We start from the raw sequence: 15,853 nt of genomic DNA on the forward strand, positions 1-15,853 counted from the left end.
CTGGTACTAAGGTGAACCTGTTCTTGTTGATGTCCGCAAAAGGTCTTGCTTGCCCCAGCCAGGCATAACCATAGTGGTAGATTTAGAGCTGGCATAACCTGAAGCATTCCTTAAAGTGTGCCCCCTTGTGCCAGGTCCCTGCCTGGGGCTTGCAGAAGGCAGTCAATGTTTCCCTCCCTCTTCCCCTCTCTAAAAGTAGTCTTAAAACCAACTTCCATAGGCTTAAAGAACAAAGACCAAAGCATGTGTGCCCACACACCACTGGTGTGAAGAACTGTTCTCGGCTCTTCCCTGGCTGTTAGGTGTCCAGCATGGACACAAGAGGACCATGCTTTTCTCCCTGCAGTCCAGCCACCAGGTGGGCTGCACACAGCTCGCATCTTGGCTAGAGCACAGTGAGCACCATTTAATCTGGGACATGAGAGGGACAGGGCGTGATGCACCAGGGCTCAGGTGGCAACAGGCTTGGTGCCTACCTAGGTGGCAGGCACGGCAAGTTCTAGCTTCCTGGGCCTCACCTTGTACCTGGTGTCTGTAAAATGAAGAGGAAATAGTGCACACTTCAGGACTGGAGCTGCCACCATGAAGTGCTTTAGACAGTGACACAAAGTATTCGATAAACACGCCAGTTTCATTCTTGTTCAAGATTCCACTCACTGTCGACACATCTACCCCCAGGCAGTTAAGCCAAGGTCTGGTCACATCCCAGTCTCTCCAAGGTTCCCAGTTCAGACATCTTTTTCAGCCTGCTGGTCTCAGTGTACGACAGACAAGACATGGAGGAGGCACATCTTCAGCTGACACTTGAAGAGACGGAGACCCTGAGCACACATGCGTACACACCCAAGTAGCTTTGCCTTTTTCTGTGTTCCTCAGCGGTGACGGAGACGAGCTTCCGATCTCCCTCCATGATACTGCACCCAGTCAGAACCAGAAGCCACCTAGACCAAGGCACTGAGGCCCCTTTGGTGCATGGCATTTCCCGAGGGAGAGGGTCTCGGCCAATCCTTACTGTCCACAGGCAGGTGGCCAGAGCATTTGGACAACGGAGGGAGGACACAGCACCCTGCCCAGTCCTGCTCCCCTCCACCTGCAGCATGGAGGGGCCTCTCACGCTCCCCTGCTGCACGAGCCAGTTAGCACCAGTTCAGAATCAGACACAAGCTGGCTCTAAGGCCACAGCGGGGCAAGGACAATGTGACAATCACATCCTTCATTCAATGGAGAAGTTACAGGGCCATGAGCACACTGGCAGCACTTTAAAGATGTAGCAGACACCCACGCACGAAGGCAGGAGCCCCAGATGGGGAGGACAGGCCAAGCCTTGCTCCAGACACCCTAGAACTCTGGAGAGGCCAAGGGAGGAAGCCCGAGAAGGAGCAGCCCTGTCCCCAGCGGCCAGGCTTGGGACAGCAGGACAAATGAAGCTCCCCTTCTGCGAACCCCCATTCTGCTGAGGTGAAAGGTGAGTTCCCACAGGGTGGGACCAGAGCAGGTCCCTATCTCATGGAGCTATCAGAGGAGACGTCCCGATCGGAGTCTTCAGGCTCGCTCGGTGGCGGCGGCGGCGGGTCGCTAAGCGGGACCGCAGTGAAAGCAGGAGACTTTCTAGAAAAAAACACCAGTTGTCACCTTGGGATAGACAGGAGTCCTGATGAGGCAGGCAATCCTCTCCCTTGGCCTTATTCTCTGGCGGGCGGGTGAACAACTTCTCAGGCAAGGGCAGGAGGACCATGGGGTGAGGGGGGTGCTGGCTGAAGGAGTGGGGAGAAGGAAACCTCCCCGTCCCCACACCGATGGGGAGACAACCCCACTTTATCTCGAGGCCTTTGGGAGGCTCAGAGTTCAGAAACATCTGAAGGCTCTGAAGAGACACCAGGTAGCCCGAGCGCACTGATTCGGAGGGCCCAGCTTTATGTCTATTTGAAGTACTTCTGTGACTTTTTTAAAATTTATTTTGTTGCAGTGCTGTTTTCCTGGTCAAATGCACAAATGGTGGCTCTGATTTTAGATAAAAATCTGCACCCACACCCCTTCTGTTCCTTGTCAGTTTTTAGCTGCCTCTAACCAGAAGAACCACCAGAGTTGGTGGCACTGAGAGGTGCAAGCTGTCCAGCCACGAATGCACATGCAGCTGGGCCACACGTACCAGGTGATGTCCAATGAGAGCCCCACATCCAAATGTGACTAAGTCACTGCAGGGGGTCTCCAGGGCTTGCTGGCCAAGGGGCTCTAGTCCACCACTCCCTCCCTGCATGTGCCCTTGGAGGAAGCAGGAAGGAAGGTGGGCAGCGCCCTACACTCTGGGGAGGCTCTTACCGGTCCCCAGACTGGGTGATGAGCCGGCGACAGGTCTCCATCTGTACGTCCAGGCCCCGCTTCATGCTGCACATTTCCATGTATTCGTGCAGGTGCCGGTTCATGTCGTTCTTGGCCGTGGCCAGCTCCAGCTGTGGCAAGAACAGGGCCAGGCTGCCAAATCAGCAGGGACCCCTGCTCCCAACCCCCAGGAGGAAAACACTCCTAGAGCACTGCTGGGCAGGTGGCCCAGGCAGTATGGCCCAGGGCTCAGATTTAAAAATAAATCAGTATAAGGCCGGAAGGCACTTGATATCCTACCATTCCTTCTGGCTTTCCTGGCAATCTTTGCCTGGAACAGTATCTCAGAGGAATGCAAATGTATCTGCCCCAGGCCTGCATTCTTTCAACAAAGTGGTGAGAGCATCCAGCAGAGGAATGCTCACTGGGGCAGGAGGGAGAGGATGGCGTCCCGGAGCAGGGGCACTGTCTGCACACACACTGCCCGGGGTTCCCGCATGGCTGGCTCATCCCCTCCACCCCCGACAACACAGCACCCAGTCTGCGTCCCTCACTAAAGTGGGAACTCCTGCAGGCACTGGCCACAGGCCTTGTTCATCTGCACGCGTGCATGCCAGGCACCTGGACGGGAAACGGACTGTTAACTTTGAGAGGTATCTACAGGACTCTCGGCATGAAGCAGGGCACTTGTCTACGCTGTTGAAAGGGGCTCGATTCTCTTACTGTTCATTTTCTCCTTGTTACTTCACTTTCTCCCTTGGAAGCCATTTCAGACACTAACAGAAGGACCTCTTGCCATAATAAATGTCCTACTGGTTATAAGATGTATCCCAATTTGGCACTGCTACATGAGAAAACACGTAGGCCTCAGAGTCAGGGAAATATGGTCTCCCTCCCAGAGCCCGCTTCTGCGAAAAAGGCTTTGAGGCGGAGCTGAGAGGTGGTGCAGAGGCGGTAAAAGATCTTGGCCAGAGACAATCTGCTGCCTCCCTTTGTTTTGGGTGCCAAGGACAGGGGCCAGAAGCGAAGGCAGAATGAAACTGCTTGGAGGTGATATGTTTGACTGCCTGAGAGCAAAGAGAAAGGGGAGGAAACTAGCCGTGAATAATCTGAACTGGACAGAGGAAACCACCCATAATTAATCTGAACTGGCCAGAAAGAAGTGGGTCACAGGGCAGACAAAAGAAACGGTCACGACACTGACATGTGGGAGAGAGGGTGGCCCGGGTGAGTACGGCTCACGTGGCAGCCTTGGTTCTGGAGCTGGGGTTCCAGCTGGGGCGCCACAGCAGCGAGCCAGGGGAGCGGCGCAGGCTGCATGCTCAGTCTGGGAAGGGGACGTGATGCCGCCTGTGCCCCAACTTCTCCACCTCGGGAGAGTCGGGGTGGAGAGGGCTGGTTCTGGAGCCCATCACTCAGCAGGACAAGGAGGAATATATCCTAGCACAAAATACCGGGGTGAGGCACTGAGACAGAAATATGGCCTGAATGAAAGAACAGATCAAAACTCCAGAAAAACCCTGGCTTGTGTGGCTCAGTGGACTGAGCACCAGCCTGTGAACCAAGGGGTCACTGGTTCGATTCCCAGTCTAAGGCATGTGCCTGGGTTGCAGGCCAGGTCTCCACTGAGGGACATGTGAGAGAGAACCACACACTGATGTTTCTCTCCCTCTCTTCCTCCCTCTAAAAATAAATAAATAAAATCTTTTAAAAATAAAATAATAATAATATTTTTAAAATAAAAAAACTCCAGAAAAAGAGCTAAGAGACAAGGAGATAGACAATCTATCTGATGCAGGAATCAAAACACCGGTGATCAGGATGCTCACAGTAATGACTGAGTATGGTCACAAAATGAAGGAAGAAATGAAGGCTATGCAAAGTGAAATGAAGGAAAACCCACAGGGAACCAACAGTGACAGGAAGGAAACCAGGTTTCAAATCTACAGTTTGGAGCAGAAGGAAGACATAAACATTCAACCACAACAGAACGAAGAAACAAGAATTTTTAAAAAACGAGGAGAGGCTGAGGAACCTCCAGGACTTTAAATGCTCCAACATCTGAATCAGAGGGGTGCCAGAAGGAGAAGAGGAAGAGCAAGAAATTGAAAACTTATTTGAACAAATAATAAAGGAACATTTCCCCCAATATGTTGAAGAAAATAGACTTCTAGGAAGTCCAGGAAGCTTAGAGAGTCCCCAAAAAATTGGATCCAAGAAGAAACACACCAAGACACATCATAATTAAGTTATCCAAGATTAAAGGTAAGGAGAGAACCTTAAAATCAACAAGAGAAAAGGCAACAGTTACCTACAAAGGAGTGCCCATAAGACTATCAGCTGATTTCTCAAAAGAAACATTACAGGCAAGAAGGGGCTGGAAAGAAGTATTCCAAGTCATGAAAGGCAAGGACCTACATCCAAGATTGCTCTATTCAGCAAAGCTCTCATTTAGAATGGAAGGGCAGATAAAGTGCTTCTCAGATAAGGTCAAGTTCAAGGAGTTCATCATCGCCAAGCCCTTATTATATGAAATGGTAAAGGGACTTATCTAAGAAAAAGACCAAAACTATTAACAGTAAGATGACAACAAACTCACAACTATCAACAACTGAACCTAAAAAACAAAAACAAGAACTAAGCAAACGACTAGAACAGGAACAGAATCACAGAAATGGAGATCACATGGAGGGTTATCAGTGGGGACGGAGGAGGAGAATGGGGGAAAAGGTGCAGGGAATAAGAAGAATAAATGGCAGGTACAAAATAGGTAGGGAGAGGTTAAGAACAGTATAGGAAATTGAGAAGCCAAAGAATTTACATGTACGACCCATGGACATGAACTAAGGGGAGGGTAGAATGGAGGAGGGTTGGGTGGGGGGTGGGGGTGCAGGGCAGAGAAGAATAAAGGGGAGAAAAATATTGGGACAACTGTAATAGCATAGTCAATAAAATATACTTTTAGAAAAATGGAAGCAAGTTCCTCTGCTTTTCTTTGCCTAATAAAAGATATCTCAGGTAAAAATAAAATAAATACAGGGGCGGGCAAAAGTAGGCTTACAGTTGTTTATACGGAAAATGATACAATAATTCATAAGTAATAATACAAGAATAAACTCTGCCCCATGTTCTCATGACTACAGACCTCTTTTGCCCACCCCTGCACATTCCGTCCCCAGTGTATAGTCCACCACAGCGGAAGGCTAGGACTGCCACCAGTTGTTTCTACGTGTTCGTATGTGCCCTCGAATTCACAGAACTCAAGCGGAGACGAGCACACATTATAATGGAGTCAGCCACAGCCGCCTCCACTGAAACCCCAGCCTCACTGGGTAGGGCTGGGGGACGGTTAAGACTGGGAATGCATGGAGAGAGGAAAGGAGGTGGGGAGCGAGCATTCTTTCCCACCCTCCAACCTGGGCCTTGGCTCGACCTTTCAATAATGGGACATAGTCCTTGCCTCCATCTCAGTGACCCTGAGGGGCCAAAGGTCACAAAGATAAAAGGACCCTGGGTGGCCCAGATGGATCACCAGGAGCAACAGAGCTGCCAGAGCACCACGTCAGCTCTCCTAACATCCTCTCAGCGTCATTCCGCTGGGGCAGAAGAGGGATCGGATGACTTACAAACAACCTTAAAAAGCACGTTTCCATTTAGGACTTTCTTTTCACATCATGTTTTACTTATTTTTTTATAATAGAATCGTTTTTAAAATTTGTATTGCTTTTTAGAAACAGAGGAAGGGAGAGAGAAAGAAACACCAATTCATTGCCCTCCTTATTTACACATTCACTGGTTGTTTCTTTTTTAAATATATAATCTTCATTATATTTTTTCCCATTACTATTTAGTCCCCTTATATGGCCCTCCGCTGGTTATTTCTTTTATGTGCCTTGACTGGGGATCAAACCCACAACCTTGGCCTACCAGGATGACATTCTACTCAACTGAGCTGCCCAGCCAGGGCTCATATCACGTTTTAAACTAAGCCCCTCTTGTCCCAGGGAAAAACCAGGCAGAGATCGCAGCCCCAGATCGTTACTCCAAGGCCACTGCTTGGTTGAAGGTGCAGTGAAAACATCAAACCTTAAATCCACCATTTGAAAGTGGGAGGTGAGTCAGGGAAGGGGGGAGGGAAGGAGACAGAAGGCAGTGAGACCGGTGTACACGGGAAAGAGGTCAGTTCTAGCTCTCCCTTCCCGGCTCCTCGGCTAGCAGCATAAATCTGCCTGTGCCTCTAGAACTTGGCATTTGTCTGCCAAGGCAAAAACCAAAAGCAGGTTTTGCTTAGATGTGGAGAAGTTTTTGACATGGGGGACCAGCGAAAGCATCAACATGCCCGGTGGACTTGAATGGCGGCTGAGGATTACGGAAGTCTGCTTCTCTCACCCCCAAGTCAGGGTGCTCGGGGAAGGGCCGCCTCACAGGGACCACCTCCAACTCCTCCCCGCCCCACCCCTGCAGTTCCCTCCATCCAGGGTGCCCCAAATCCCTTGAAGCCCCTGACAGCCTACAGTTGAAGTTGAAGTGCCAGCACCACCTGCTGTCTCCAGAAGGTTCCTCAAGACTAGGAGCTAAGAATAGAAATTCTGTCCTGTCTGGTGTGGCTCAGTGGATTGGGAACTGTCCTGCAAGCTGAAAGGTCGCTGGTTCGATGCCACTCAGGGCGCATGCCTGGGTGTTGGGCCAGGTCCCCAGTTGGGAGCGTGCAAGAGGCAACCGATAGGCGTTTCACTCCCACATCAATGTTCAAAGGCTGAGCTGAAGAAGAAATAAAGTTCAAGTCCACCTCTGAGTGGCCTTGCTATAGCACCAACAATAATGACGATAGTAATGATGACGACTACTCTCAGGTGGTATGCTTATTTTTTAATTTTATTTATTTATCTTTAGATAGGGAAGGGAAGGAGAGAGGAAGAGAAATATCAATGTATGGTTGCTTGTCGTGTGTTCCCTGCTGGGAAATGGCCCCTGCTAGGAACTGGCCTGCAACCCAGGCATGTGCCCTGACTGGGAATCGAACTGCGATCCTGTGGTTCACAGGCCCGTGCTCAATCCACTGAGCTACACCAGCCAGGGCTTGCTTATGCTTACTATGAGACAGACACTGCCCTGAGCTCCATGGGTGCTATTTCATTTCATCTTCAAACGACTCTGTAAGAGCGGTATTCAGACTCCCATTTCCAGGCTCAGAAAGAATAGGAAGCACGTGGAAAGTCAGAGGAGTAACTAAGTGCCAGAGCTGAGAAGCAGACCCACATCTGTCTGCCTCCCTCCAGAGCCTGAGACCTTAAGAACCCACCAGAGGCACAACCGCTGGGTGACCACTCCTCCCCATCAGAGGAAGGGGATCCTGGTGTCTAGGGCCCGTCTGCAGGACAGGACCACGCCACCTACAGCCCCCGCTGGGACCCGTGCTCCTCAGCTTCCTCTCATCCTTACCTCTATCTGGTCGATGGTTTCCTGATACTCTTTCTCCCGGGTTTTGAACAGGGACTCGGTATCCTTAATCACCTTCTCCAAACTATCTTCCTGCTGCTGTAGTAGAAAGAGAAGCAAGGATTGGGGGAGGGGGCCAGGGAAGAGATGAGATGGGGACATTCCACGGGGCCAAGGAGGGGGAGAGAGAGAGAGACCTAAAGTTGTATTAAAGGAAATCAAAGAAAGAAAAGAAAAGGGACAAAGTAGAAGGGGAGAAGCAGGTAAAGGATGATGGCCACAGAGGGAAAACAGAGCAGGGAGGGGAGGGAGGCAGAGAGGGAGGGGAGGGGACAGGCAGTGAGCTGGAGAGGCAGAACTGGGGCCCTGAGGCCGGGAGGGGCCGTTACCTCTCCCTGGGCCTCTGCAGCTGCCATGGCATAGCCTGAGAAATCCTCCCAAAGCAGCAGGGTCTCCTCAGTCTCCTCCCAAGTCAGGCTGTCACAGTCGTCCTCAAAATCATACTCCCTCCTAGAGACACGGAGCCCGGGTGTCAAGGAGGGTGGGGCCTGCCTCCTGGCGGAAGGGACTGGTCAGGGGTGGGAGCTCCGGCCTCTGAGGAGGGGCTGCTGGGGGTGGGCCTGCGGGACTCACAGCTGGTTGAGCATACGCTGCATCTCCTCGTTGATGCTGAGGGCTGTGCTCTCCTCCTCATCCCCATCGGGCTGGCGGGGCCCGTCATTCTCCGACAGGGAGGTATCCTCCTCGACGGCAGCCTTGCGCTCCCGCTTCCGCCCCCCCATGGATGGGACCTTAATGGGAGACAAGTGCAAAGACTACAGAGACGAGGCCGGGTGCGTGAGGAGGAGGGCAGTGGGCCGGGAGGGAGGAGAAGCAGGAACCAGCAGAAGGGTGGGGCGGGCAGAGAGAGAAGACACAGTTACGATGTCAGGAACGGAACCCCGGAGTTACCGAGGGGCAGGCAGACAGACACAGACGGGCAGAGGCTGCAGACTGAGGGGGGAGGACAGGGAGAGACACGGAAAACAAAGCCGTGAAGTGAGGGGAGCAGTGGCCTGCTGCGACCACGTGAAGATGTGCACAATGGCTGACCAAGATTTTTTTTTCTAAAGAAGGTCTTTCTAATGAAACGACTGAACAAAAAAGAAAGCTTCAGGTTGCGAGGAGGGCACGGTGTTCACAAAGGAAAGCCTGAGTCGCACACCCAGGTCTGGGAAGCCAGAAGGAGAAGGGACAGGAAAAAGTGAAGCAGAGAGGAAAAGAGAGAGGAAAAAAGGGGGAAACAGCAAGAAAACTAGAAAAGGGGGAGAAATCTGCGCTGAAAAGCCCAGCAGGTCGGAACCGACGGCCGAGGCCTGGGTAGTTTAGAAACAGGCACTGGGACATTAATAAGCTTGCGTGAGAGCAAAACTAACCAGTTTCTTCTGTGGAGAAAGCCAGAGAAGGTGAGAGGAAGAGAGAGGAGAGGAAGCAGACAGAGGAGAGAGGGGGGAGAGATGGGTTAGAGACAGCTTCCAGAACTTCTCTTCGGAGGCTCCTCCTGGCCCCCCAGCTAGTCCCACTGAGGGCCCCTGGGTGCTAAATGAGTCCCCCAAGAAGGAAGATGGGCTCTGGTTCCAGACCAGTGATGACAGAAGGTTCTTCGCCTGCCCCAACCCTCCTGAGGTGCCTGGGCAGGGGGAAGTGTGGGCTGGGGGCCGGGCCCACGCCTGCCCTCGGCCCTCACCTGGAACATCTGGATCATGTCCTCGCAGTTGCGCTGCTGAGCCACATCGCAGAGTTTGGCGGTGATGTCAATGCGGCGGCAAATGTCCATGTCCACCTTCATGGCCTTCTCCTGGATCTTTGTGTCCAGCTCTGTCAGGTTCTGTCCAGGGAACACGGGGAACGGTGAGGAGGCACCCCGCACTCCACATGAGGGTCCGTAGGCCCTAGCAAGATCCTCCTCACTCTTCTGGTCACCGTCGCTTCCCCCATGAAGCTGTCGCCAACTCCTCCAAGCAGCACATGTCCCTCCTGGGTACCCTCCCCACAGCACCCTGCTCATACACCGGGCTGCTCATGCAACGGGCTCCCTGGCCAGGTGGGGAGCCCCCACAGGGCGTGGCCCAGTGCCTCTAACAGGAGGGGTACCTCTTGAAACTTACACTCCCAGAGAGTGACAGAGACCACTGGGAGTTACTAGAGTGGAGGGCGTAGTGTAACAAGGACGACAATAGCTAACACTTATGTAGCACTAAGTATATGACAGCACCGTCCTCAGTACATTAGAATCTTTGTAATCATCCCGCAAAGTACACGCCTTCACTATTTCATTCCCTGGGAGTACATGGGGGCAGAGTGGTTAAGGAATCCGCCCAAGGCCACACTGCTGGGAGGGGCAGGGCTGGGACCTGTGTTCTTCCCTGACTGCTGAACAGCCCTAGTGAGGATGGAGGTGTGCTGCCTCTCAAACACAAGGAACCTGTCTTCCTTCTTTTTCTCAACTAGAGGGTGGCGAAGGAAAAAAATGAAAGCAGAGCCAAGGAGGAGGAGGGGTGGTAGACAGGAAATCAACAGGCCACACCTGGCAAGGCCTGCTCTGCCTGGTGTGGGGCAGCCGGCACCGGCTCCAGGCTGCAGACAGCCTGCATGTACGCCCTGGGGGGAAGAGTGTGAGGGGTGCCCCGGTGGCACTCACGTTGCTCATAAGCCCTTTGAAGACCACTAGCTCAGCTTTCAACTGCTCCACCTTCATCGCCAGCTCCTCTTGGCAGGCGTCAGCCTCCTGGGCTTCCTACAGCCAAGCAGAAAACCCTGATATTAGTGGCACTGACAGTGTGGGAGGAAGACAAGACAAGGAGGGACAAGGAGCCAGCTCCAGGGCTGAAGGGCGACAGGGAGGACTGAGGGAAGCCCAGGCAGTGGGGCACCCTCACCTCCTGGAGCTCATTCACTCGCTCTTGCAGCTGTACCCGCACCGTGTACTCCTCTTCCCACCTGGCAGACACAGGAAGAAGGGAAAGAGCATAGGTGCAGAGTCCTTCCCTGCCCCTAAGGCTTCCTGCTCCCCACCTGTCTGGCTCAGGCCTCAGCCCCTGGGTCTGGCTCCCTGCACAGGGAGGAGCTGTGGACAGGAATGTCTGGCTGGCTGCAGCTGTCGGGTGGCTCCATGCTTCCTGGCCAGTGCTGAGCTCACCAGCTGCCTTCCCGGAACCTCCAGGCTTCAACCAGCAATTATATTTAAGAGGACTGCAGCTGCTCTAGTCCTTTACAGTGCCCATCCAGTTCAGGCCCCAGCCCCAGCAGCTGCCTGGCTGGCCTTGTCCCCCACGTCCTGCCCACACCGTACCACCCGGCCCAGTCCCCCACCTTCAGCGGCACAGATCCGGTCTCCCGCCTGCTGCCTGCATCAGAGCAGCGCTTCTCTAGCCTGCTGCCCTGCCTCGTGTGGTGCCATTTAACCCTGTAAAAGCAGCTGCAGGACACGTAATGCGTCAAGGGAGTTGCTCAAGAACTAGGAGGAGACACTCAAAGTCCACCCTCACAGAAACTGCCCACCCAGAGCCCCTGCTAAGTGAGCCAGAGAGGTGACAGTGGAAAGCAGGAGCCTGGGACTACTAGGCACTCAAACCCAGGGGGAAAGGGAAACCAGACTATGAAAAAGTATCTTGCGAATTGGGGGGTGAGAACCAGAGGTGGCATCTCCTGGGATGCAGAATTCGGAGACCAAGCCCAGGAGCAGGCTAACAAATACTCTGGGCCACAGGCGGGGTCTCTGTCCCAGGGCTTGGCTTCTCACACAGGGTACTCCATGGCACACGGGAGCATGGTCTGGTACATCACAGAGATGGAAGGGTAGTTGCGGGGTTGAGGGTGCAATACCACACTTTACTACAAGGTTGGCTGAAATAGCGAAACTTCTCAAATCCCACTCACATAGCCTATCACTTTTTGCTACATCCTGGAAAGGCTTCTTCCAGTCTGAGAAAGGAGGGGAATTGCACCAAGAAAGAAACTTCAGTATCAAAAAGGTGGTTAGGAAGTAGCAAAGAGGACAGCAAGAAAATGAAAACCCAAGGGAACAGATTCTGCAGATGCAGGAGTCAATCCTTCCTTCCCTTTCCCTCCACCTTTTGTCCCATCTCACCCCCACACCTTTCCCTGGCTCTCCCTCCAGTCTCCCCTCTCCTGGCTCTCCTGTCCTTCACTCACATCCGCACTGCAGTATTCCTAAGAATAACTCCTCTACATCACCGAGGCTGCCCCTCCCAGTTGGGCAGCGAGGAGGCAGCCAGCCCGGCCACCACCCCGACGGCTCATCACACAGCCCAGTGCCAAGCCTTCCCGGCTCCCTGCCCAGCCCTCCCGGCTGCCCATGTCCTTCTCCTTTTCTCTGGCCTTCCCATTCAGACTACCAGGGCCAGTGACTGGCCCTAGTGGCATCGAGTTATATATTTTCTTGTGCAAGATCATTATCTTTCCAGGCCTTATTTTCTTCATCTACAACGTGAAGGCTTGAGAAGTGGTACCTTCATGTCCCTGGAGGCCATGGGTCCCTAGGGGAAGAAGGTAAGACTGAAAGGGGACAATAACCCTGGACACAACGTATCAGGAAGGCTAGGAAGCACTGTTTGACTGTACACCCAACAAATTCAGGTACAAACTTAAGGAAGTTATGTCAGGATTAAGACTAATAAAATCTTACAGGGTAAAAAAAGTATGAAAAGAAATCATCTGGAAGCTCACTGGAATTCTATTTGTACTCCAGTCAGACTTTTCCACAAATAGGTTCATTTTGACCTCCATTCAAATCCGGTCCATTTAGGAGATTCCCTTAACATGTAGGGTTTTAGCAATTTCTGTGTATTCTGTGTTTACCAACCACCTCTCTTCCAAATAAACTGTATCCTCGAGTGAAGTGAGGAAGAGGAGGCCCTTCCTATGCGGGAAAAACTGAGGCCAGGAAAGAGAACTACCCAAGGTCACACAAGGAAGGGGAACTAAAAACAGAACACAGGAGGCCTCAGCTCCTTCCCAGTTCAGTGCTCAGGCTGGGCCCAGGCCTTCCGGGCTGCATACGGAGCTACGGTGCTGCTCTAAAGGGAGCAGAACGAGGGCAGGGGGTGAGCGACTGCCAGCATCACACACCAACCAGCCCAAGCTGCGGGGCCCTTTGCTGCAGCAGGATGAGCTCATCAGTCCCCAAGGAATAACTCTTTGCTGCCCTGGACAGCTGAGCCAAGGACAAACACACTTTCAGTTTAAAAAAAAAAAAATGGCCCCAAGAACAGCAGTTGTTCCTGTGGTTATGAATGTTCTCCAGAGTTGTCCATGTTCCACTGCTAATTGTGCAAATTAACTCCAACTGGGGGTGGGGCTGGGTGGCATGTGAATGATAACTTCGGGATGACCAGGATTCCCAAAGAGAGTCATAACACGGACTACGCCCAGGGAAGCCGGCATGAGGGCAGAACGTAACTTCAGAAAACCTGCTGATCTGTGATCTGCTAGACTTCGGCAGGTTACAGATATCTGAAGGTCATCCCAGGCGCCCCAGTAACTTCCCAGAACATTCAGCAAATCCCAACCAACACAAATCTTGGCTATACTGAGCTGCAAGGGTAATTCCCAGGCCTGCACACAAGGGGTCAGAGTAGCTAATTAAGAGGTTAAACCTGAAGGCCCCCCAGCCGGAGCCTCCCTCTGACCTGTCATCTTCCTCTCAGACCATGGCATCCAGCACAGAGTCTGCACAGTGCTGGCTATGCCCTGCTCCTGTCCTAACAGCCTGCTGACCAACCCTATAAGGCATCCACTTGGTCTGCAGCCGGCACGCCAGCATTACATCCCTTCACCAGGCCTTCTGTGCTGCCCTGCCCAATGCGCCACAAAAATCTGAATCTGCATCCTCAGCGTGCACTGACCTGTCCCCCTGCTGCCTCCTACTCACAGGGTGTGTCCACATTCCCAACTTTCTCCCACTGGGCCCCCCTGCTGGCTCCCATCACAAGGCCTCCGCCCTTGGCTCTTTGCACCTTCACATATTCCCAGCTCCCACTGGCCCTATGATAACTACCAAGCCCTTCCCCATTCCCCAGGGAATTCCCTTTACTCTTTCTTCTCCCATGGTTTTGACCTACTCCAAAAATGCCCTGCGGTCCCAAGAGCCACTCATTTGAAACTAGAGTGGATACCCAGCTTCCATCCACAACATTGCTTTAGGAAGCTCTATGCAGCGGTGGGATGACCACCCCACAGTGTGGCCCTCTCTCACCACTAATTCACTTAGGATTCCCCAGTTAAAGTTGTACGTTGGCATTTCACTTCTGATCAGCAGGTGGAGCTTGTATCACAAAACGGGCCCGAGGACTAAGACAGGTGGAGATACCAGGAAATGCAGATGTGACCCTTGCCCCTTTCACACCTCACAAAACCCAGTTACACTTTTCTCCAAACATTGAAACCTACATGAGACAGAAAGACAAACCAGAAGAAAGCTGTGAATTGCCCACAGTATTCCACTGCCAGTCTCCTTCCCGTCACGGGTCTGACTTCTGCATTTTCTGTTGATTCCGTCTTGCAGGACCCAATTCCATTATTGCACTTCCGAGGTCCTCCTTACACAGCAAGAACTTTATTTCTCCCTGATTCTTGGGGCCCAGCTGCCCTCCTCTCCACACCTCATCATGGCCTCCTCTCCACACTCATCAAGCGTGAGTGTGGTGGGACACTGAGCCATGTCCCCACCTGCCAGGTCCCTATCCCTACCTCCGCTTGTATTCGTCCCGCTCACGCTTCACCTTGGCCAGCACATTGTAGAGAGCGCGGATCTCGGGGGTGATGGTGTCGATCTGGACGCCCACCCCGTCAGGGTGCACCCATGACAGGCCAGGTCCCTGCACCAGCATGGGCTCCAGTCCCGGGCCGAGCCGGCGGGCGTGAGAGAAGGACCAGATGGTGCCCGGCATGAAGCGGGCCGATGAGGAGAAGGCGGTGGAGGTGGAAGAGCAGGCGACGGAGGTGGAGGTGGAGGGCGACGAATGGCAAGCGGTGGAGGGCGCGAGGGAGCCGGCTGGCGAGCGCGCGGGGGAGCCCAGCACGCGTGCTGATGGGGTGCAGACAGCGGCAGGCCGGGCGCCCAGCGGCAGCCCCAGTGGGCGAATGGGACTGACGAAGCCGGTCTGCACAGCCTGGTCGCGGCGAGCCAGGCCCCGCCGGCCCTGCTTACCCTCCTCCAGCGCCTGCTGCAGCTGCTTCTCCAGCAGCCGGTTACGGCGCTCCAACTCGTGCACCTTGGCCAGGAAGCAGCGAAAGCGGAGATTCAGGGTCTTGAGCACATTGATGTTGGAGCCCAGGTCGTTGCGGAGGGCCATGGCGGCGGGGGGCGCTGGGGCCGGACCAGGCGGCGAATAAGCAGGACCGGGAGGGGCAAGTGGCGAGGACAAGTCCCCTGCGCCGGCGAAGTGGTCACCTCCCAAGGGGTCCCCCAGCGGCCCAGCCAGGCCCTGCTGCTCCTGCTGTAGGAGGAAGAGGTTGGGGCCGAATAACGGATTCATGGCTGCGCCTTCTGCTGGGAGATGGAGACCGGTGCAGGAGCAGGGATACAGGGCGGATGAGAAGAACCAATGAAGCGCCCGGGGAACGTGGGAGAACCAATCAAACAGCTCGACAAAACGGGCAGAGGTCAGGGGGGCGGGAGAGGGCAGAGAGGAAGCCAATGAATGGCTCAATTTGAGGCTGCCAAGTGGACTTTCCCGGGTCTGGGGCAGAACCCTGAGCTGAGTGAAGCAGCAGTGAGCTCTTCTAAGTAGGTTGGACCCCAGCCTGTGCCCAGAATCCAGTCAGGGTGGCAGAAAGTACAGGCCCTCCAGTACGCCATGGATCCCGCTGGTGGGTAGCCCATCTTCCCTACACACCCATTGCCCCCCGCCCCGCCCCCCTTCCCTACCTCCAACTCACCCTCTCCTTCCCCGAGTCCCCCCCCCCCAGTCCTAGGGATCCCAGGAACCTAAAACTGACTTGATTTCTCAGTATACCACACTGTTCCCTCATAAGAGGATCCCTGTCCCACCCTCCCATCTCTACCCTTAAAGCAGCAAAGCCAGTAACCAGT

General features: G+C 53.6%; 1 protein-coding gene across 3 annotated transcripts; it reads right to left on the bottom strand.

Moving 5' to 3' along the window:
* Positions 1-391: 391 nt before the first annotated feature.
* On the bottom strand, positions 392-15,349 carry IFFO1 (intermediate filament family orphan 1). Of its 3 annotated transcripts, XM_037160604.2 has the most exons (10): positions 14,509-15,349; positions 10,677-10,737; positions 10,439-10,534; positions 9,485-9,625; positions 9,174-9,182; positions 8,392-8,573; positions 8,148-8,268; positions 7,762-7,857; positions 2,320-2,450; positions 392-1,608 (listed from the first exon to the last, which is right to left on the bottom strand). In XM_037160604.2, the coding sequence occupies exons 1-10, from the start codon at positions 15,294-15,296 to the stop codon at positions 1,500-1,502; spliced, it is 1,734 nt and encodes a 577-aa protein (XP_037016499.2). In that variant the 5' UTR covers positions 15,297-15,349; the 3' UTR covers positions 392-1,499. The 3 variants fall into 3 exon arrangements, with proteins under 3 accessions (XP_037016499.2, XP_037016497.2, XP_053518178.1); XM_037160602.2 differs by lacking the exon at positions 9,174-9,182 and having other exon boundaries at positions 8,392-8,549; XM_053662203.1 differs by lacking the exons at positions 9,174-9,182; positions 10,677-10,737 and having other exon boundaries at positions 8,392-8,549; positions 14,541-15,349.
* Between the last annotated feature and the right edge of the window lie 504 nt (positions 15,350-15,853).

This window comes from Artibeus jamaicensis, unplaced genomic scaffold (genome assembly GCF_021234435.1).
Source record: "Artibeus jamaicensis isolate MK-2021 breed Jamaican fruit bat unplaced genomic scaffold, CSHL_Jam_final contig_233, whole genome shotgun sequence".
Classification (NCBI taxonomy): domain Eukaryota; kingdom Metazoa; phylum Chordata; class Mammalia; order Chiroptera; family Phyllostomidae; genus Artibeus; species Artibeus jamaicensis.

Excerpts from the sequence above, each read along its gene's own strand:
- IFFO1 (XM_037160604.2), bottom strand. The coding sequence starts at position 15,296 with ATGAATCCGTTATTCGGCCCCAACCTCTTCCTCCTACAGCAGGAGCAG. Across the intron at positions 10,738-14,508 it reads CGGGACGAATACAAGCGGAG|GTGGGAAGAGGAGTACACGG; the intron begins GTAGGGATAGGG and ends TGTGTCTGCCAG. Across the intron at positions 1,609-2,319 it reads ATCACCCAGTCTGGGGACCG|AAAGTCTCCTGCTTTCACTG; the intron begins GTAAGAGCCTCC and ends GTTTTTTTCTAG.